Source organism: Anser anser, assembly GCF_964211835.1.
Source record: "Anser anser genome assembly, chromosome: 3".
Taxonomy (NCBI): domain Eukaryota; kingdom Metazoa; phylum Chordata; class Aves; order Anseriformes; family Anatidae; genus Anser; species Anser anser.
In genome coordinates this window covers 6190817-6213902 of record NC_139722.1, presented here as the reverse complement: position 1 = coordinate 6213902, position 23086 = coordinate 6190817, and the positions used below count along the sequence as shown (strand labels likewise).

Here is a 23086-nt window from a genome sequence, read left to right as displayed (position 1 = left end):
ATACGGGGTGAAGGATACTATCACCAGTGCTTTTGCGCTCACACAGACAATACTGCTCCGTCTGTAACACACCTGCACCATGCCATGCAGGCGTAACATGGCTTTGTGGCTACCTGGTAGACCCTGCCATGGACAGGAGGCTGGTAAGCAATTAGGTTTTAACATGTAATCCTAGTAGGCATGCAACCTTTATTTCTGAGGAGAAAAACCGTGTTGCGGGTCTCTTCATAGCTTGATTTACACTTCCCTAAATTATTCTGTCCGTACGTGTGAAAAGCTGGCGAGTGGCGGTTCTGTTACAGATAACATCCAGCTCCCCGCCCATCAGTCATGAACAGAACGCGTGCTCTAACAGCAGCTCGCTTAATCTTTTGGATACAAGGGGTAAAAGTTGTTGCTCCTGACCTCTGCCAAACCCCCGCCTTGCTTGTGCACCCTTTCGGCCGGTGGAAATGACCGTGAGCCAACGTGCGGCCGCCCCTCCTGGGCCGCCTTCGGCAGCGACTGCGGCAGGGTACAGCCCAGTAACGTAGCAACAGCTTCAAAATAGGGACCCGCATTGTCTGGGAAATGTTACTGCGCAGTGATTGCGGCCAGAGCAAACACAAAGCACATATGTAGGTCATACTAAGAGAAAATTAAAAAGGGATTTATTTACTGGTTTCTTTTTTGGTGGTTTTTTTTTTTTTTTTTGACTCCCTTTTTGATGTTCAGAAAATAAAGGTTGTTATCCAAGCCCCTCTTGTTCTTTTCTTTTGAAACATTTTGTCCTTTGTTACGTTTTAGGAGAGGAAAATGATTGGATTTGTGGATTGATTACTTTTTTGCTCATGCAATCCCTGACAACTAGCATTGCAGTCCGCTGTTAAATGGCTTCTGTCCAGTATAGAGTAGTTTTTTTTATTTAATTGTTTATTGCAGAAACAATACCCAAAAAGCAACTCTACTGAGACTGATGTTCTACAAGGACGAAGTAATAGATAGTCCCAGCAGAGCAGTTGGTAACAATATATGTAAAAAAAGCTGCTTTTCCTCCCTGCTCCTTGTTTTCTTTAGATACAAAGGATTGGCTTTGGCTTACCTAACCTAACTTCAGGTGTCTGTAAGCTGTTAACTGTGTCTCAGCAGGGTGCCTAGGCTCCTTTTGCAACAAAAAGCTAACTGAAATAGTGCAGCGGGATGCTCTTTCGTGTGGCCAGGTGTAGGCACCAGCTGCAGGGTAATGTTAGTTGTTCTGCAGACTCCGTTAGTTGTATCAAGTAGTGGCCTAATTCAGTTTGCAGTTTTGGATGCCTTTTCCCTCCTGAGCTCCAGCTGCCTCTGCAGAAGGCCGTGAGTGTCCCACATATCCTTTCCCATATCTGTTTATGGATTTCTCAGCTCTCCTAAGGCCTCTCAGGCGGTGCTGGATACCAAGACTGAGGCAGCTGAATCAAGCCATAGACTCCTCTGAACGCAGCGGGGTGACCACCTGAAGTTAAGGAAGCTGAATGCCACCAGTTTAAATAAGTTTTAAAGCTTGGACGACCAGTTAGACTAGAAGCTTATTCTGGTAGTAGGTATCATTAGGTATTTCTCACTCTAATCAGTCTGGAAAAAAAACTCCACACTGTTTTTTTTTTTTCAGGCTATTTAATTTTCCTCTTTTTCTTTCAATGTCTATACACAGCAACAGTTGAAGTGCAACGGTGAACAAACATCGTGATGTTGGACAGTTCAGTGGACAGTGTAAGGGATAAAACCTCAGACATCTTAGCCTCTTTCCAAGACGGAGAACCAGCACTCTTTTTTAACTTTAGTCAACTCTTATCCTTTTTATTTATTTATTTATTTATTTTAACAGCAACCCCCATACATGTGTATTTCAACTATCTTTGTTTTATAGTTACTTTTTATTTTAGACACCAGCATAGAAGAGAAAATCCAAATGAGTTTACTAGGTTTGCTATCTTAGGTACCAGTTCAAATGTAGCTGAAGATTTTAGTCATGAACAGAAAACCTGTTTTGTGTCTTTGGATCATAAGAGCCTGCATCAGAGGGGAAATTTCCACTGTACCTGTATTTACTGGTTCTTTCAGAAATATTTTCAATGTCGTCTTATACACTCTCATAGCTGGAAAGGTACACCTGAATACGTTTCTATATCAGTGTTATTTTTTTTAAAAATACTTACAAGTGCTTAATGGCAAATGTTACAAACCTGTATGAAGCTATCTTCTATGGGGGAAGAAAAAAGGAAGAGGCATGTGTCTCATGAGTCATTGACATGTTATCTGCAGGTATGGTTTTCTTATTTAGACCTCCAGGTATCCTATCGATGAGTGATACAACTGTGGTTGACATTTTAATGTTGGTACAATTCTGATAATGTTGCCAAACATTGGTGAGCTTCATGAAGATATAACAGCACAATTAGAAATAGATGAGAAGTAAATTGCTTAGTGCGTAGGTCTGGTTTCAATATAGGCAAACAGTGTTTGAAAGCAGAATTTTGATTTGCAAGTTAATTGATTTTCTGTTGCAGCTTCCATGCAGTCACCTCCAAGCAGTCCCTGCTTGCTTATATGTGTAAAAATATGGAGTACAGAAAGGAGAAAATCTTTGCACAATCACCAACACGATTTTTTTTGGTTCCTGGTAATCTGAAGAAAATTTCATGTATCTGGAGGTGACCTTTTGGGATACAAAATTGAGTCCTTTTGTGCCACAGGCAGCCTCATCACATAATACATAACTCATAAACAGATAAAGGTCCGTCTGCAAGCTGAGTGCCCATTATTACTCATTTTGGAAGGCTGTTTCAGAATGTCACTGCTCTGGTGGCTTGACACCTTACTCTAATTTCCAAATGACATTTATTCATGTGCAGCTAATGCATCCTTGTTCTTGTGCCAGCATGGTCTAATAGCATTCCTTCTTTCATTGGGCACTTCTTTTGTCAGTTTAGGCTTAGACTTCCTCAGGTGTTTTGGGGCTAAACAAGCGAATCATTTATTTTATTTTATTTTTTTGGACAGCCACTTCTGCCAGTCATAGCAATTCCCTTCTGCATGTATCTTCTTTCCACAAAGGTGCCTCTTTTCACAGCTGCATCCTGTGTCAGGTTGCTTCTACTTTTATAACTAGACTAAACAAGAAGCAAAAAAAGATTATTTTAATAACTTCCTTGTTTAAGATATCTACCATCATTTAAGTAAATACATCATTCAATTTAAGTGAAATGTCCAGATGTAAACACATTAGAGTCAGTCAGAAGAAGCCTCATTAATTTCTTGGTGCCTTTCACAGTTTTTCACTTACCCTGACACCTGTTTTCCTTCCAGCAGCAATATATATATATATATTTTTCTAACATCTTTATGATGTTTCCTAGTCTGCCTACAGAGCACTAACAGAGCCTAATTTTCACTTTCCCGTTGGTGTGCTCACAGGTACTGGTCCTGAACTTTGACTTCATCAGGTTCAAAGGGCTTCTCTCTGGATCCTTAATTAAAATCCTAATGCAGTTGTTTCCTTGTCTGTCTTACTGCTTTTTAGGAAATCTTAGCATCTGTGTGTAGAAGCTCAGAGCTTTATCCCTGTAGCTTGAGGACTGGGAAGAAAACAGAAGGAGCAGAAGCTTATACATGAATATATGTGTATTTAATCTCTCTTCTGATTTCTGCCCACCTGCATTTATGCTATTCTTGGATTTATTTTAAAATGTATTTGAAAAAAATTTGGAAGTTGCTCTTTCTGAGGTGTAGGACACGATTTGGGATTCAGATGCTCTGGCAGGTAGGAGACCTGTGCCCTGTGCAACAGCAGCTTGGGGGTCAGGCAGGGTGCCCTGGGCACCTCACATGTCCCTAGGGGCTGGGTTTCCATGCTACAATCCCACCAACACAGCCCCAAATCACTGCAAAGTCACATTTCCGTGGAAAGGTCTAATCTAATATACCAGGGAAATATCAGATAACAAGGTGCGATACGCCCAGGCACCTGCCTTTCTTCTCTTTCCGTGGCGATGGGTTTGTCAGTACCCAACAAGCAGTTTCTAGTTACACAGCGCATAGCTCCTAAATGACATAACAAAGAACACCTTAGTAAAACAAAAGGACAAAAACGCAGGGGCTGATTTATTCATCCATGTATCACTCTGCAGGACCGCATTCCGCGCTGGGCTTCGCGAGGCAAGCTAAATTCTTTCTGTTTTCACCAAACGCAGGCAGGGAGCGTCTCTGTTGACTCAGCAGCTGCCTCCTGGTCCTAACTACTCATTTACTTCGGCGTGCGTCGCCTTGAGTAAACGAGACCACGTAGCCACCAGCACAAGTTGGGAGCAGCAAAATCACGGTCATCGGGCTCCTCCCCGTGAGACCGCGGAGAACGAAGTTTGGACCGGAGCAGGGTTTCTTGGAGGCATCGGGCGCTGATTGGCCCCGGGCCCCGCAGCTGATAACAGCTAAAAATAGCAGAGTATAAAAGCAGAGCCCGCAGCAGGGCTGCCCTGGCCTTTCTTCTGCGGCTGCCGGCCAGGGAGAGCCGGTGCTCCTCGAGTCCGGGCACACAGGTCGCCCAAGAGCGTTCTCTGCTGCTTAATTCCCCTTAACAATTAACTCGTCAAATAAAGGCGCATGCTGGGCTGCGTGACTCAGAGGGGAAGGAACCAAGTTCTAATTTTAAAACCAACAAAACGCACCAAAGGACGGGTTTTCCAAGCACAGCGGGACAGGTGGGCCGGTGGTAGGGCTTCGGGAGCGTGCTGGCAGCGCACCTGTACCTCTGTGTGCAGGAATGTTGCATGCACACACCTACCTGCACAGGGAATGTTCTCTAACTGGGGGATTCTGGATACCTGGATGTGTTTTTATTAGATTTTTATTTGGCACTAGTGGCATTGAGGAGTTCAGGAGTCTGTTCTCAGCCTGGCTGCTGACCGGGGTGGGGGGGGGGGGTTGGAAATCGGGTCACATTCTTGCATTTCTGTTCCCTTTCAAGCTTCATCTCTATTTCTTTTTAAATGTAGACAGTGGGACTGAGAACAGTGACTTCAGCAGCTGATGGCATTGCAAGAGAAACCTTTGGATGTCTGAAGCACTGTGCATAAATAAAGGAGGCAGATACCTGTGTGAAAAAACTCCCCTTCTATAGTCTGGCAAAAGTTATATGGAATTGAAAACATTGTACTCAGGGAAAGCATTAGGGAGACTTAAAAATAGGTGGCAGTATCAGCCCCATCAATAATAAATCATTCCCTCCTGGATTAATTCCAGTTGCTATGAGTCCTCCTCTGTGATTTTATGAAGCTTTGCAGTATGGAATTTGTATGAGTGGATTCCTGCTCAGTGCAACTATAGGGTGTTTTTTTTTCCCTCATCTATAATAGGTTTATAATATCTTGCAACCTCAACAGATGACCTGGCTGACTTGTCTTCAGTTTTGATCTGATACACTTAATTATCTGAAAAGGTCACTTATAACTGCCTAGTCATTTTCCCTAAGAACATTCAATTACCTTTTAATTTATGTTTTAATTGAGAGATCACTCATAGCAAACAAGGTAATTGCGGAGGATGCTGGTTTGATAATTCTGTAGAATAAAGTCTTTCTTTTGTGCTCAGGAAAACCAGCATGAGTAGTGCTGGTAGAAACTCCCATATGGTCCAGATACAGAACTGAGAGGAGTCACTCTTGGCAGCACACCTGACTTCCCCTTTCTGAACTCTTTGCCTTTCTTCTTTGAAGGATGTTTTTCAGTGTTAACCTGAATCCAAAAGAGAACCTGAGAGTCTCTTACAGCTGCCTTCCTCTGCAGGGGGGTTTAGGATTTCTCACAACATCACAAAATGCCTTTATGTGTATTTATGAGTATGTCTGGCATCCAACTCTCACTTGCTGCTTGGCTAGGTATGGATGGAAATTGCTAATAACGAGTAAAGGGCTCCATATATCATTGGCATTTTTCTAACTAATGTAGGTCTCCCAGGAAAAGCTAGTCCATTTTCTACAGAGTTGCATTGTAATTGTCACCAAGGTCAGAGAAGTGAGACTGGAATATCACAGCCAGCACCCACAGGCCCACATGTTCCTTATAAGAGTGATACCTGCCATACACATTGTGGAAATCTTGAGATTTAGGGAAAAGATAAAAAATTTTTGGAAAATCTTCCATTTAAGATGAAAAATCTTTCTTCTTTCAAGTTGGTCTACCCAGTATTCCTAATTCTGGCAGACTTAAATGAGACCCCATCACTGTTCAGACTGTGCTCAGAGCTGAATTTCCCACTAAGATTTACCTTCAGGCTTAAGCTAAGCTTGTTAAAAATTGTCACTACCTTCCTTCACCTAGGGATGTGATCTCAGAAGTCCTCATAACCTGTGCGTGGTGCTAATTGTCACCAGTGAAATCTAATAACTTGTGAGTGTCGCTGCTGAAGAGGGGTTCACATTGTGCTCAGCTAACCTCGTTGCTTTGATCTATGCTGTTGTCTGAGTTAACAGGGCTGTGAAAGGGGTCCTTAAGCAAAGAAAAAATAAAATGAGATCTAACAATGTCAAGACATTGAACCTTCGTGTAGAAGAAAGAAAAGACCGAACCACCCTTCATTCATTTCATAACAGCTTGAGGTGATGCACTAAGGAAAGTGAGCTTGATCACTGGCAAACTTTATGGAAACTTTAGCACAGAAGTACCCAAAGGTGAAATGAAAAATGAATGAGCATTTTCTAAGGAGAATGGAAGGGTTACACAGTCCACTGGAGGCTCAAGGTCAGCCAGCAGCATTTAACCCAGGCGCACAGCACTGCCATCGACGCGATGTTGACCTCTGCTATTTCACAGTGATCACAGATGGGTTTATTGGGGGGGCAACAACCAGAAGCCCCTTTCTTAAGCCAAATAGTGCACATGCCGTGGAGGATGCTGTAATGTGCTGTGCAGATGCGTGCACGTAACCTGCTGTGCAGGTTGGTTACGGCTTCATCTGGCACAGCTAAAAGTGAACTGCTGCCAGCACTTGAACCCCAAGGGAACTGGTTTGAGTCACGAGTAATTTCAAACTGAGTTGCTGAGGCTTCATCTTTTAGAAATAATGCGCATCGATACGGAGCGTAATTTCTGCAGTTAGCCAAATTGCTCGCTAAACAGCAGAGTGAAACACAAATGCATCCAAGGAAATCAGCAGCAATTGCGCCTTCGTGGGGCCTTGTTTACTGGGAGCAACTGAAACCCAGGCTGAGATCTGCGTGGCATGAACATTCAATTTCAAACCTTTTCTCTGTATATTCAATAATCAGGGTGGGAGCAGCGCATTGTGTGCTGGTCCTTTTCAGGGAATTTCATCCTAGTTGCATGTACATGCAGCAAATTATAATCAATTCAGATTTATTTCATAATGAGAAGTGCACCGAGAAATGAACAGAAATAATCTAAACAGGGACTTGCACTAAGAACACCTGTAAATTAAGACAGAGATATGTGTTATTTGCTCTGTTGCAGAGTTTTAAGTAAAATCACGTGGTTTTAGTTCTATGACAGCAGTGAGTCAACAACAGTGGGTATATCACATTTACCTGGTGTTATTTTTCTTCATAGCACTTAACATTATGGAGGACTTATTTTGAAAAACAAGGGCTGAGGATATCCATATTCCTTTTTTCATCAGCTACGTTATTGATGTAAGCTACAGATCTGGACGATCTGTGATGCTCTCCATTGTATCCACTGCAATAATGCTTTCCAGAGCTGTCTTGGTCCTGTATGGAAGAAATTTATGTTTTTTTAATTGAATTGATGGCTTGGGGGAAAATAGTAATTAAACAAACCTCTGTCCTCTAGAAACCTCTCTACCGAATGCAGCATTAGGAGATGATGTTGTACCTTTCGAGTGCCACTTCCCTGTGAATGGTCAGCTGTGACTGTCTCGATGCAAGTAGAGAGATCATTATCCATAATGAAATCCTCCTTCACCCTGAACAGCAGTGGGTTTTTCTCCTGAAGCTGCTAATGCTTACTAACGTTACAGTGAGGTTTGATACTGCATCCATGTGAAAACGTAATTACGTAGAAAAATCATGTCATGGAGCTCTCTTTGAGAAACTGCCATCTGAGCTGATGCTAGTGATCTCCCATTTTGTTAAGCAGCTCGGTTTTGTCCAGAGATCTTTAGGGCTAAAATCATGCATTCTCACCGTATGGTGAAGGACAGCTGCTGTAGCTTGTGGCTACAACAGATTTATAATGTCTAGGGGATGGCTGTAGAGGGGAATATCTAAAAAAATGCCATTTAAGGGGAATGCAAAGTTTTTCTGGCCCAGATTTTGCCACCTCATCCATTTCTTGGGACATTCAGGCTGTGCAGCTGTTGTATGGCTGTCTTTTGTTTCATGCCCTTGAGTGTGGCACAATTTAGAAGGAGGAACAAAATCACAGTTCCTCCTTGTTCCATCCAAACAACACGTTTGGAGGCAGTGTGCATCTCTGGAACTGGGGGAAAAGGTGTGCTCACCCAGCCTTGCTCTGAGGCTCAGAAGTGCTTTGAACATCCTCGCATGCCTTGTGCCTCTGGGGAGGCGAACAGTCCGACCCCAAATGTCTGAGACAAATCTCTTTTGATTTTTCTGAAGATCAAGCAAGAGCTAGATAGAGACGTTGTAATTCAAGTGAAAATTAAAGCTATTCAATTAATTCCCTTTATTTTTGGCTTCACAGTTTCTCACACGTTCGCTTGTTCAATAAATGCTATGTCAAAGATACCAGCATGCAATAAATGCAGTTGCAAATTACCGTAGTTCAGAACTGTCCCCAGAAGCTATATTTTCATAACCTGTTCACACATGCTGGATTAGTACCTGCACTCGCTGCTTGGTTGGTTTCCTTTTAGGCAATTAAACAGTTAAATAATTCCCAGGTAAAAATCGCAGCTCCCAATACCATTTACTACAGCTGCACCAAGATGTTGGTTCTTTTGTTACTCCATGGTGGAAGTTTATTCCCAACATAAAAAAAAAAGAAATCAAAAAAAATCATGTTTCTGCCTTCCAGGAAATGTTCTCTGTCATACAAGACTTGCAATTCCTTGCCCTAACAAGACGAAATGGGCAGCGGCACCACGTGCACGCCGCGCGATGCGCTCTGTGCACTGATCCTTCTTGGTAGCTCAGCGGCCTGTTGGAGAGCTCCACGATAGAATTACATGCTGGATGCTTGGCCTCTGATTCACCCCCTCGGGACAAATCTTTGCTGGAAGTGAAGCTTGGATCAGGCCTTTGAAAGCTGATAGTGGTAGAGTGCACCTACAATAGCGGTCTTACGTGGAGATGTGACGGTTCCTTTTCTGTAGCTGGCCTCTTCTTTTATTAATGGCACGGCGTGCTCATATTCATTTATATGTCTCATAAACCTCAAACAATAATGACTTGGCTTATGAAGAGTTCATAATTCGGTATCTAATGTTCTTGTAGGTAACTCAAAGCCTCTGCTACTTCTGACTTGCGAGAAAATGATAGGCCAAATTAAGCGACTCATTCTTCACAGCAAAATGAGAGTGTACTAATTATTTATCAGTATCTTACCCCTCATTTGACTGAAGAAAGAGCTGATTTTCGTACCACAAAATAGAGCCAAGTGGACAATAACAACCACTATAGTCAAAAAGGTTCCACCCAGATGTAAGTGATAAGTCAGTTTTAGATGACAGCAAAGCAGAAAATGCATGAATAGATTCCTGAACTATTACATATTTATATAATATACAATATATATATATTTCCTCCTACTCACTGCCTTCTACAATGGTTACCTTAAATCAAGCTTTTAGGATCTATTAAAAAAAAACACACCTCAGCACTTATATGAACAAAGACTCTGTTTTGTTCGGATCTGAGCACCTCCTTTGAGGAACTAAGTCCTGTTTTCTCCACCGTAACTCTCAGGAGTGGGAAAGTGTTAAGTGTTTCACAGAATGTAGCTGTAGTAACTAAAGACAATGCTCTACAGCAGGTCCTATGCTACAGAGTCCCGATAATCCTGTTCCCTGATATGTATCTTTGCATTCACTCCCATTTAATTAAATGGCCTATAATCAAAGAGGCTTGCTTTTAAGCTTTCATTTTGTCATGAACATTCAGGATGATGCTTTCTATTAGCAATAATAAACCTGAGCTGAAGCAGGGAGCCTCTTCTTGGGATTCCAGAGGGAGATTTTTGAAAATCAGTGTTTTTTTGAGGTGGGCTGGATTATTCTCTCTGTGGCCCACCAGCAGCATGAAGCTGATGGGGCCTGACCCGTTCCTACAGTACCTTAAATCTGGGATGAAATGAAAACAGCTTCAGGTTTTCTTATCTTTCCCTGGACTGCACAGTTTTCTTTCTACTTTGCTGAGCTTCAGTATAAAAATCCTGATTTTACAGACTAATTACAGCGCGTGACTAAACCCAGACAGTAATTGGGAAGGAAGGATTTAAATGTTTTGATATGTTGAGTCTCTGCAGAAATTGCTGCATCTGTAGCGGAACTTCCAGAGGTGCACGGCATGCACATCGTCTGAAGTGGGAGATGACACGTGTGTAGAAATCAGGCACTAATTTCTGTTATTTAATAGTTACAGTGGGATTTGTCTGGCCATTGTAACGCCTTCCATCTGAGGTTGTTACCCTGGGCTCCCTTTTTTACCAGTGGAAAAAAAAGTAGGCACTTCTAGGGCACGTTTCTCCATTCTAAAATAGACATCTAAATAGGCCACACAAATCATCTTTGTAAGTGCTGATACCTTGAATGCTGATTTTATTTAAACACTTTGTTTTCGCATTAGCAGTACTGTAGCTGGCAGTATTTTCTTCTTCCAGAGCTGATATATACTGTCCTGTGATATAAACTGTGCAAAGCACTTGCCAATATCCAAACAGTGTTTGCAGTGAGGCTGGAGCTACAGGTAACCTCAGTCAGGGCAACCCACTTGCCATCATTTTCAGGAGCCTTCAATAAAGGGAAATTACATTGTTGCATGAGATGCTAAAGCAAAACAAGTTTCCAGCAAAATTTATAGCCACGTAGATGATAATATATTATTTATGGATGCATTTCAGAGATACGGTGACTGTACTTACATATTTGGCTGACTTTTATAACTGTAATATATAATTACAGTGCAATGATTCTTTTTGCTACACACAAGTACACTTAGCCCATGTCCTTGGAAGTTTGCCTGTAGGCCTATGAATAATTATACTATAAATGTTTGGTAATTAATGTACCTAGTCCAAAAATTACATGTAAAAATTTGAAATCAAAGGAGTAATAACACTTAATTCTCTTATAGTTAACCTTCCAGTTATTTGAATGAGTGCTAATTAGATCTAAAAACCATAAGCGCACTTTTACGCTAATTACGATGTTGATTATGTTGTAATTACAGTTGCAGCAGCGTAACGAGGTTGTTAACCATTTGAGTGCTTCGGGGAGTGCACGCAACAGCTGTTGATAGGCATTCCCAGAGAGTTTCCCCAACTTGCCGCGGAGATGTTGGCCACTGCTTTCCTGGACCCGTGTCAAGCGCCTGGAGGTCAAGGGAGGGAATCAGAGATTATCGCGACGGCTGGCAGCTGGGAGCACTTTTAGGAAAGCCGACTGTTTGATCATGTCAGAACAGTTCCCAACAGCCCCGTGGGTGCCAGGAGGGGAGGGTAAACCTGTGCCGCAGCCACACGAGGTCAGTTTTGCTCCTGCCATGCCTGGCTCGCCCAGCGTGCGAGAGGGAGCTGCTGTGGTCCTGAAATGGGAGCACGTTTTGTAATTAAAAAGTCATGCATTGGGATTAAAAAGTCCCCCAAAGGGACTTTTTGAGGGCATGAAGGTGGCCGGTCCCTGCTGGCGGTGATGGCAAAGGCAAGGAGGTGCCGCCCGGCCCCTCCGCCCCTGGGCGCTGCCCTTCCCCGTGCCTTTTTGCCCTGTCAGTGCCCCGCGCCCCGTGCCACCTCTCGCTCGGGATTTGTGCCTGGTGACCTCTGAGTCACGCCGGGGTGAGGGAAGGGAGCGTAGGTGTGCCAGTTAGGAGGCTGAAGCCCTTTAAAGAAGTTTTCTTCCATGCTCCAGCGTGCCATCACACACCAGTCCCCACTCTGCAACCAGGGATGAGTCCAGCAATATTTGGCCCCAAATATTTAATTTTATTTTATTCTCCCAGGCCCTGTAGCTCTTCGTTGTCCTGCTTAACCCCGTTCCCAGTATGCAGGGCTTCCCAGCTGTGCAGAGCTCTGCCTTCCTGCACGCCCCTTGCACCAACACAGCATCCAGCCCACAGGGTGAAGAAATCAGGCTCCCTTCCCCTCTCCATCCTCAGCAGTAACAACATTAGGATTTCGAACAGCTGAGCAGCAGGACAAAACACCTTCAGAAGAGAAAGAAAACCACCCCCAGTGCTCGAAGCAAGGAGCCCAGCCTGCCATGGATCTTCCCTCTGCCCATCTCCCCAGTGCTCCCAGCTGCAGAATAAGGGAGGGAGCGACCGAAACGCGGAAAGCGGGAAGAGCAGAACTGTTTGCTCAGAGACCGATCCTGCTGTAGGTACCAGGAGCTTGTCTCCTCCCCTGTGAGTTAACCCCACCCTCTGTTTTTATGCTCCGGGCTATTTTGGGCAGGCAGTGAGAAGTGCAGCTCTGACAGATGAGGATTCTGTACCAGAGCACAGCAGCACTTGTTGCTCTGAAGAAGTACAGCCCCGCGGCGGGGACCGCTCCTCCGCTGCCTGCAATTTGCCTTTTATTTATTTATCCACCTGCAAACTTGCCTTCACCACCGGTTTCGAGTTTTATTGTTGCGAGTGATGTTTTGAAAGCTTGGCAGAGCTTTTTTTTTTGGAAGGGAAACCCACCCGCTGTGGGGCTGAAACCTCCTTTTGCCACTTAATAGCGGGCGATCAGCCGGTGGCCTTGGGGGTGAAAAATGACAGACTCTGTTCGTGCTAATGGGGAAGGAAAGGACCCTGAAATCGAGCTCTTTGTCAAGGTAAGCTGCTCTGTGAACTGGACACTGGTGTGGCTCTCGGATCACCTCGGCTTCTATTTAATGATCGAACTTTAATTTTCTGGCGCTGAGCAGACGCGGTGCTGTGACAGCCTGTTATCTCCTGCAAACATGTTCATGCTGCTTTCTTCTTCGTGACATTAGAATTAGGTAATGTTGCAGGAGAGCCAGAGTTCCTTGATTTTATTGTTATTGCTCTCCTTGTGAGTTTGTCCTGTTATTCTTAGCCTGCTGCCTGCAACGTGCTGGGTCCCAACCTCGGAGTGCCAGGATTTTTGTTAGGAATCCTGACTTCCTTCTCCATTTTTGGGAATTAAGAGCGAAGAGCTGAGGGGTACCACAGTTCAGTACCTCGGCAGAGGCTGTCAGGTCTGAAGCACTGACAGCTCCGGAAACACAAAGGGTAGAGCTAGGCTGGCAGACTTCTGATTATATTTCCTGGACTCTTGGTTTCTAAAGCCCATTCTGATTTTTTTTACAAGGGTGACTAATAAAGAAAACTGATCTAATGATTAAACACAGAAAAACAAGTGCACCCATTACATGGTAGGATTTTAGAGTACTTCAAACTGGGTATATCTGTTGGTCTTGGGCTAGGAAAATCTTTCCACTAAAGCCAGTGGCACAGTTCAGCCCCGTAACACAAACAACCCGAGTAATAGCAAACTTCACGCAAGCTGTCCCACTGGAGAGCTCAGATTTTTTGACGTTCAGAGCATGTTTTAAATCCTCTGCCCATGTCAATCCACCATGCCCATGTAAAACCCAGGTGTTTGGTCTCTCCGAGCCTAAACCATTGCTGGTTTGGATGGGATCATTATTAATACGTGGGAGTTATATCGGGCCCTTTGCAAACAGAGTACCAAATGATTGGGAAAGCAAATTCCAGCTCCTCCCTTCTGTCAAGCTGAGGGTACATAATTGCTTTGTACTCCCTGATGGATATTTTGGGCTATAAGTTGAAATGTCAGCCACATACCACAATGCATATACATCTTCCAAAAACAGTCATTTCAGGTGTGGCCTTTCTGACCGGGCCAGCACAGAGTTTTTTTTCCTTATCAGACAAAGATTTTACAAGAATTCCTGGCTCGTAACTGTCCGGTACATCCCTCGTGAGGACCTTAATGTGTTAAAAAGGACCTGCCTGGGTCCTGTACGTCCTGATACCTTTCCTCTGCAAGTTGTTTCTACCAAAGTGAGTTTAATGGAGAGGTTTGTGTGCTAAAAAATAGGTTAGTGAGATTTCCTGGTGCTTTGTCCTCACAAATGTGTTCTGGAATGCAAACCTGTAACTAGTGACTTGTTTTAGTGCCCACCCTATTTTGCTGAGGCTGATATGGAGGTTTGTGATACACGGTAATTTGACTAGCATCAGCTGTGAAAGTCAAGGCCACTTTTCAGTGTGTGAAGCTCTGGACCCATAAGTGAGTGGCAAAATTTTTACTGTAGTCAGTGGAGCCATGCCATCGCCTGAAGATTTATAACTCCTGAAAGAACATTTTTAGCAATGTGGCTTCCTGCATAATGCATGTTACAGTACTGTATAGAGACTCACATAAAACTCATAATTTGCTGAGCTGCAGCAGAAGAATTAATTGGTATCTTCCTGGAGACTTTCCGTTTGGGTTGAAAAATTGCAGTTCTTGAAGTTTTGGAAAGGTGCCATTAATTTAATTAAAAGTCTAACAAGTTGAATAGCAAAACACGTAACCAGAGTATTAAAACACACAGCTCAAAAGTTGAAAAATAAACAAGAAGATCCAAACAAGGCAGGAGCTAAAAGCTGAAAAGTAGGAGTGTTTAAGAGAAATATGAACAGGTGAAAACTTAGCTGGAGCACGAAATTTAAAAGGATAACTGGATAAAGGGATACTGCAGAGGAGGAGGAGGACGCCCTTGTGCTGTTTTAAGTTTGGGAAGAAGAGCAGAAAGGTGGCAGTTTCCAGGTGAGTATAAGATGCTGGGACGGGTGGCAAATCTAAACATCAAGGACCACACTCGAGGGAAGTACTAAGATCAGGCAGTGCTGGGGTCAGGGAGCATTTCGTCATTTGCTTTTGCAGAGCTGACATTTACTCGAGGGAAAGAGTTCGGCCGTGCACCCCTGAATGAATCCGCAGCCAGAAAAGAGATCAGTGAGACGATGTAAGACAGCGGGTATGGCCTGGAGAAAACTGAATCTTCTGCAAGCACAAATAAACCAGAACAGGCTGTTGTTCACCAGCCAGCGAGCCTCTAATAAAAGCAGTTGGTGTCTCAGGTTAAAAAAAGAGGTGTTACACAATTGCTCTATTTCCTTTTTCTATTTAACAAGCGGTAGAGCAGGAGCCGTAGAAAGACAAGCAGAGGGATGACTGTAAACAAAAGAGCCGTGCTGTAACCTAATGCAGGTCAGCTATCTCCTGAGCCATGCAGAGAGGCTGGGCACCACCGCGGTGCTTCAGGACACGGGCATTTGAGCCGGGACGGCAGAGGCGGGTTAAGCGGTTATCAAACCTATTTGTTATCATCCCCATTGATTTTACACCTTTTTCTGTTTTTCTAACGGTGCCCTAACCTGGATCTGGGAGGTGGTTTGCTCTTAAGGAGTGTTCCTTTCTGTTCCTTTCCCCAAATCTGGGCCGGGGCACAGGAGTGGGTAGATGGGGCTCCAGGCAGAGCGGGGAGATGCTGCTGGAGCCGAGTCCGCAGGTTGTGTAGGCAGGCCCGTGGCAAACACCGAAACTCTCCAGCAGCAAATCGCTCTCTGAACTTGTTTGGCAAGGACTTGGAAGAGGCTGCTGGAAAATAAAAGGCTTGCTATATAGCAGCGAGGGATGCTGGCAGCAGCGGCATTGGGGAAGTAAGCATCAGGAGGCAGTGCTTGCTCTGTGCTTAGCCCAGCTGGTTGTAACTCAGGTTAATTTTATTTCTTTGTATGCTGGAGAAGCAAAGTGCCTCTGTATAAATGACACCCTGACGGAAGGTATATTTAGCTTTTTTTGGCAGTCTCGCACCTGTACACTTGAATATAATGACTAAACCGAACTGGTGCTCTTTTGAGAGATGTGCAGCAATACCGACTATTAAATTGCATATGGGAGGAGCACAGAACTTTTATGGTTTCTTTTTGTTTGCTGTGTAACCAGGTGTTTGGATGTATGTTCCTTGCATTTCAGAGTTAGGGTGCTGCTTAATATCTGCAAAGTTAATTTGACAGCAGATTCGTCTTAAGTGTGGAAAACCAAATGTGATGCAAACAAGGCTCAGAAGTGGAACTGTCTGATTGCATTGCTCAGGACGAGCACAGTCTAGAGAGCAAACAAACCACAGAAATTGTCCAAAGTACATTTAATTAAATAAATCTTCCTGATTCTGAAATATCTATCATAAGATACATAACAATCCATATTTCTGATGATCAAAAGGCAGTAGTGTCATCGTGGCAGTAGGAGGACAAGCAGTGAGCTGGCAGACAGTTATTTCTGCAGCCAGTCATTGCTGTGGCATTGGGGTGGATATTCTGGATACGCTCATCGGACCAGGTTTGCAAGAGCTTTTGCTGAAAAGCTGCAAGGCTTTACTTCACAGAGCCTTCAGCTGCAGTCATGCCCAACACCCATCTACTGGAAATGTGGATGTGCTTTGAAAAGCACAGAGGGAGACCTGTTAGAGACCTTGAACTCACTGACTCATCCGTTGACCGGATGCTAATTGAAGGCATAAAGTCATAAACCACGCCAAACGCTCTCAACCTGTCCCACCCATTAGGAGCAGAGAGCGTTGTGCATGACCAGCCATGGTGAAGGTGTCCTTGCAGCGCCTCAGGGATACGGCAGCAGCCAAGGTAAGGCTCAGGGACTAACAGCGGTGATATAATTGTAAGGACTTCTCCAGACACTGTTGCTAGAGGCTTATCATAAAGAAAAGAGGTTAGTTTCAGTGTGGCCGTGGTCTGCTGGAGGAGCAAGCAGACATGCTGGGAGCCTACGAGCCATTTGTCACCTCCAAATGTTTCATTCTGAGGAGCTTGAGGAGTCTATTAGGAGTATGCTTAAAAGCACTGACAAGATTCAGCTAGGGGCGAGCCCTACTGTTTTTAATTATCTCCACCATAGGGTGATTTCAGACTAACCCTGGTCAGGATTTTGCTGAGCTGTTGTAAAGGAGCCCTAAAGGAAGATGCAGATAAAAAGGTTACTCTCAGTACAACCAGTCCCCATTATTAAAGCTTTTTGTGTTTTTAAGGTGATAGAGTCATTGAGATAAGAAAACTGGTTTTAGTTTCAAATTTTGGGGCTTCTCAAAGCCAGCAATGGCCTTGCAAACTGGGAGAGAGAGCTTGACGGGTTCCTTTTAACCTATTATAACAATACAAGCTCTGTAATTTATTTGATTCATAGACTGCCCTCTAGAAACTTTCTGACGATGACTAGGAATCCCAACCAGATCTGGAAGGCACAAAGTTCATTTCTGTTTCTTAAGATGCCTGGATATTTTACCAGCTGCTGTGAACTCAGCTTTTGTCTTCCATAAAAAAATCATTTCTACCTTTAGCGGAACTTTCTAGGTAAAGAGGAAATAGTAAAGAAAGAAAACTACCAGGAAGAATAGTGATACTGAAACATCTGGTTCAGCCTGTCTGGCAGTCCAAGGAGGACAATAACATATTTTTGGATCCTTGGTCTAGTGACTTGCCAAGCCTTTCATGTTTCAAGAGAGAAGTAGACAACCTACACGGCAGATACACAAGATGCATACGGTGCATGCAGTCTCTGACAGCTTTCAGCCATCACCCTGGCAGCTGCCCTGAGCATGGGTGTTATTATAAGGATCCTGCATTTCTTGTCTGTTCTGAGCTGCTGAGCAGATGGTGGGCTTCATAGGCCTTGTCTCCTCCAAACTTTGTTTGGTGAGGGGGTACATGAGCAGCAATCTTCTGTCTTCCAGTGTGCTGGCCTTGTGCACTGGTATCAAGGTTCCCAAGCCATACCAGAGTCCACTGGTAGTCCAGATATCAGCATATGTACTGGGAGGAAAATAATTTTAAAGCTTTGTTTGCACTCGTATACTTTTGCTTCATGAGCTCCGTGCAGATCTCAAGAATTTCAGTGTGATTCTGGCTCAGTTCCTTTCTTGCTCAGTTCTTTTCAAATCAGGGTTGACCCTGTTGAAGCCCACAGAATTTATATATGTGTAAAATGGGCAAAGACAGTCGGGCCTCCTAAGTCTGAATCACACTGTTTGAACAAGCAACATAACCCACTGCAGTAACAAGCAGTAACACACTGCAGCCCTAGTTAAGTGGGAGAAATGCTACCTGGGCTGAGACTTGTTTCTCTGGCCTTCCAATTGAGCATTTACCATAAAGTAATCTAAAGAATAGAGTCAAGTAAAAAAATCCACTTTGATAAGATCTAATTTTGCTTTAATTTTGTATTGCTGAAAAAGCATAATTCAATAAATTAAGAAATAGACGCTTAGCAACTGTTTTAAAATTGCAAGTTGCATATTTTTCCTTGTGACGAAGAAAAGCAATACTCTAAAGAAGCTTTAGCCTGAGTTATACAGGCCAGAGTCTGTGTGTCTGCGTCTCTGTTTTCTCTCTGAGCATTTGCAGATTTTGTCTTGTGCGAAGACAAGTGTCTCATTGGTGGGAATACTGGAGACAGACAGTGTACAGTTTAAGCAGGCCAAATGTACAAAAGGACTTGGCAGGGATATAATCACTATCCATGCCACCTTAAACCTAGGCTGGAACGCTTTTATGATTGATTGGGAAACTGGATCTCAAGTTAAGAAGGGAATTTCATCTGTGTCTCCTGCCTGCATACATGATCTAATCATTAGCTAAAGGTGAATGACACCCTTACCTGCCTTTTTTGCCTTTTTTCTTTTTTCCCCTTACAAAAATAGGCGCAACTGCTGGCTGTTTATTGAACTTGCTGGCATCAATGTATATGTTAGATGTGACCAAAGCGTCTGATTAAAATTAAACATTCAAATTTTTGTTGAGTATGCATGGACTTCAATATTTCCTTAAATACCTTTCTAAATTGAACCCAGAATTAGAACAGATAAGACTTTAGAGACATTCAGGATGGGTCATATCCCATTGCCATAAAATCCAGTGAAGCTTGCACTGCTGAGTTCAGCAGCAGCAGTTAGACCAGCTTGTGTCTTTGAGAAATCTCATCTTAAGTATATTTGAGATTTTGTTTAAACTCCATCTTCTATTTTTATTCCTTTTTTTTTTTTATTATTTTTTTTTGAGCTGCATAGTCAAATCAGGTAAATAAAGTGTTTTAATCCTACCAAAAAGAGCTGGTGATATTCATAATTGTTGTTGCCTGTACTTAGAAATAGCCATCGGTATGCTTTGGGCGCTCTATGTTTAGCTGCAGATAGCTTGTTTTCCATCTCTGGCAGCTGACTCTCTGGTCTCTGTGGTCTCTCTGGTCTCGTCAGAATCACAGGTTGGTGTGTCACAGTTCAGTGGTGACAGTGAAGCTCCAGTAAGTGTCCCCAGGAAAATTTTATCGGCAATATATGGCTCTGCTGCGGCTATTCCAGAACAGTAAATGTCACAGAGATCGGTTGACAGAGCATCCCAAAAATATACAGGGATCCTTTCCAAGAGAGCCAGTAGGAAGTACGTCTCTGCTCCATAGTTACACGCTAGTATCAGTTCACCTGGCTATGTCAAATATATTTTGATGGAATGCTGCGTGAGGATCATTTAGGATAACAAAATTATCATTACAGTAACTGTATTAGTTGCATTACTAGTACTACCTGTATTACTGGTGATTGTATGACATGTAATTCTTCAAAACCTGGCAGATATCAGTAAACTAATCCTAGCTATGAGAGGTATCATAAACACTAGTATTTCCATTTGGCAGCTAAGGGCTCTAGTGGAAGATTTTTCAAATTATTCTTTATTTAATAGAGTTAGACAAGTGCTAATTGGCAGTGAGTTTATGTGTTAGGGTTATAAATGATTAAAAGATGTCAATTGCGCTATTTTTCTCAGCAAAGTCGTACTCAAAGTCATAGGGAGAATCAGCTGGCATAAGGAAGGTCTTGATTTTGAGCAGGATTCATCCTATATCTTTTTGAACTAGGAAATCAGAGCAGGTGCCTGAAGTGCTGTAGTATGTACTTAGAAAATAGATTCAAGTGGTTCATTTGACACAGTAGAGTTTAACATGGATAAAGTCCAAAATAGATCCTCATTCCCATTCCTTCCTTGCCCCTTGCTTTGCCCATTTGTACTTTGTATTGCTGACCTGCAATAAAACTCATCTAGGTGTTATAACCATGGTATATATACACATCTGCAGCTGAGTGGCTGAGTGAATTTTTTTTTTTTTGTAGGTCTAATGAATTTAATCAGCATCATGTTTCCCTGGCATGATTTTTTATTTTATACTTAAGAGCTGAAAATTATTACAGTGCAAAAGTAATTCAAAATGTATTCAGTTGTGTTTTGAAGATCCAAAGTCAGTAATATTATCTAATCATAAACTCACAGAATGGGGTGGGGTTGAAAGGGACCTTAAAGCCCATCCACTTCCACCCCCCTGCCATGGGCAGGGACACCTCCCACTAGACCAGGTTGCCCAAAGTCCCATCCAACCTGGCCTTGAATACTTCCAGGGATGGGGCACCCACAGCTCCTCTGGGCAGCCTGGGCCAGGACGTCACTGCCCTCAGAGTAAAGAATTTCCTCCCAACATGTAATTTAAATCTCCCCTCTTTTAGTTTAAAACCGTTCCCCCTTGTCCTATCACTATCTGCCCATGTAAAAAGCTGGTCTTCATGGCTTCTACTTTAAGGTAGATTTTTCTGTAACTGAAATCTACTTGTCATTGCTGTTTGCTGATAAACTTGATAGCAAAGTTCACGCATACATGTGGAATGACTCCATAAAATGTTTTATTTGACTGTTAACTTAAATGACTGTAAAAGAGTATTATTCTGTCTCAGTAATCACAGAAGAATCATAGAATCACCTAGGTTGGAAAAGACCTTCAAGACCACCAAGTGCAACCATCAACCTTACCTACTGAGTCCCACCAGTAACTAATGTCCCTCAGTGCCAGGCCTACACATTCTTAAATATCTCCAGGGGTGGGGACTCCACCACATTCCCAGGCAGCCCCGTTCCAATGCATGACCACCCTCTCCATGAAGAAACTCTTCCTGATGTCCAATCTAAACCTTTCTGGCACAACCTGAGGCCATTTCCTCGTGTCCTATCACTTGTCACCTGAGAAAAGAGACAGACACCCTCCTCCCTGCAGCTTCCTCAGGTAGCAATAGAGGGCCGTGAGGTCTCCCTTAGCCTGCTCTTCTCCAGGCTAAACAACCCCAGTTCCCACAGCTCCTCCTCATATGTCTTGTTTTCCAGTCCCCTCACCAGCTTCATTGCACTTTTCTGAACACATCCCAGCAACTCAAAGTCCCTCTTGTAGTGAGGGCCCCAAACTGAGCACAGCATTCAAGATGCGAGCTCACCAGGGCCAAGCACATAGTGGCAGTCACTCTCCTGGCCCTGCTGGCCACGCTGTTTCTGATGCAGGCCAGAGTGCCATTGGCCTTCCTGGCCACCTGAGCACACTGCTGGCTCGGTGTCAACCAGCTCCCCCAGGTCCTTTTCTGCCAGGCAACTTTCCAGCCACTCTTCCCCAGACCTCTATGACTACAAGGGGTTGTTACAACCCAAGTGCAGGCCCCAGCACTTATCCTTGTTGAATGCCATGCCGTTGGCCTCGGCCCATCAACCTGGCCTAGCCAGATCCCCCTGCAAAGCCGTCCTGCCCTCAAGCAAATCAGCAGGCCTGCCTGACTTGGTGTGGTCTGCAAACTTTCTGAGGGTGCACTTGATCTCCCATTTGATAACTTATCTTTTTGAGTGTTTATGTTTTTAACCTGCTATATATATCCTTTTTTAATGACAGTGCTCCCTGGCTGATATATCTCTTTCATGATATAACATAAGATTCCTCCTCTATTCAGCTACCCTGGTGCACCACAGAAATTGTGTGGCTACAGTGTCAGAAGAGAAGGTGTGCTCAGAAAAGAGACTGGGACACAAAGCACCAGAGATATACTTGATTCTGTATGATAATACTGCAAAGTTTTGCCATGATAGAGTGGCCCCAAATGCTGATATTTTTGAATTTCCGTCCTATGAACAAATCAGTGTTTCAGCTCTTTATCCTAATACAGAGCAACAGCAACAGTTCCCACCAGGTTGAAACTCCTATTTTTATTTTGATCCAGCTCTACTCAAAACGTGAAAAGGTCCTGCCATGAACATTCTGCAACATAGGGTCAGTAATATCGCTAGGTTACCACCCAAATTCTTTTATTTACTCTTTTGCTCTTCTGCCTTCTTCGGTGACCTTGGACAAGTTTTTCAGGCTCTCCTGGTCTCAGTTCCAGCTCTGTAACACACTGATTATAGTCCTCCATCAGATGTGGAGGCATTGTGGGAGCAGGGAGTATTCTTTGCTCTTTCTCAGAATGGCATCCTGAATACCACTGAAAATAGAAATGTATGGTGGGATCACCTCTGTGATGTAGAACTGTCTCCAAACAGAGTATGTTGAAAGCCTTGATTTCGTGGACATAAAAGAAATCAAACCAAATGGAACTGGATGTGTGTCTGCTTTCAGGCATCATCTGAGACAAAGCTCCCTTCCCATCCACTCCTTCCAGCTCTCCATTTATCCTTCTCAGGGTCTTGTATCTTCTGTTGTGACTTCTATTGCAACCTCTCTGTTTTGTCTGCTCGTTCTCACAGGCATTCAGACTCATAAATTTATACCAATAAGTGTCTTAATTTTCATCATTTCGAAGTTGGTCCCCTGGGTCTCCTGGTTCAGCTTCTACCAGTGAAGTACCGTGCTTCTCCAATTTTCTTCCTTGTGCCTGATTGCCAAATGAAGTTGAAATAGCTTCTTTGTATGTATTTCTGGTAACCATGCGTAACACTCAGATAAAGCACTAAAAGAGGCATATTTCAAGAGGCTAATAATTAATTAATGCACCCGTGGGACTGTAGGAGTTAAACCTATCCCTGCTATAG

General features: G+C 43.5%; 1 protein-coding gene across 10 annotated transcripts in view; it reads left to right on the top strand.

Moving 5' to 3' along the window:
* CLIC5 (chloride intracellular channel 5) overlaps positions 1-23086 on the top strand; it is an 81963-nt gene that overhangs the window by 9292 nt on the left and 49585 nt on the right. Inside the window, exon 1 of one of the 10 annotated variants that reach the window (XM_083831765.1) lies at positions 4694-4715. The exons of 7 other annotated variants lie outside the window; for them this stretch is intronic. Coding sequence is in view for 1 of the 3 variants with exons in the window: in XM_083831772.1 (XP_083687898.1) it covers positions 12925-12987 (63 nt within the window). In the remaining 2 variants the exon portion in view is untranslated. Of the gene's footprint in view, positions 1-4693; positions 4716-12642; positions 12988-16811; positions 16835-23086 lie in introns of those variants that run through there. 2 more of the 10 variants (XM_083831772.1, XM_083831773.1) reach the window with 2 other exon arrangements.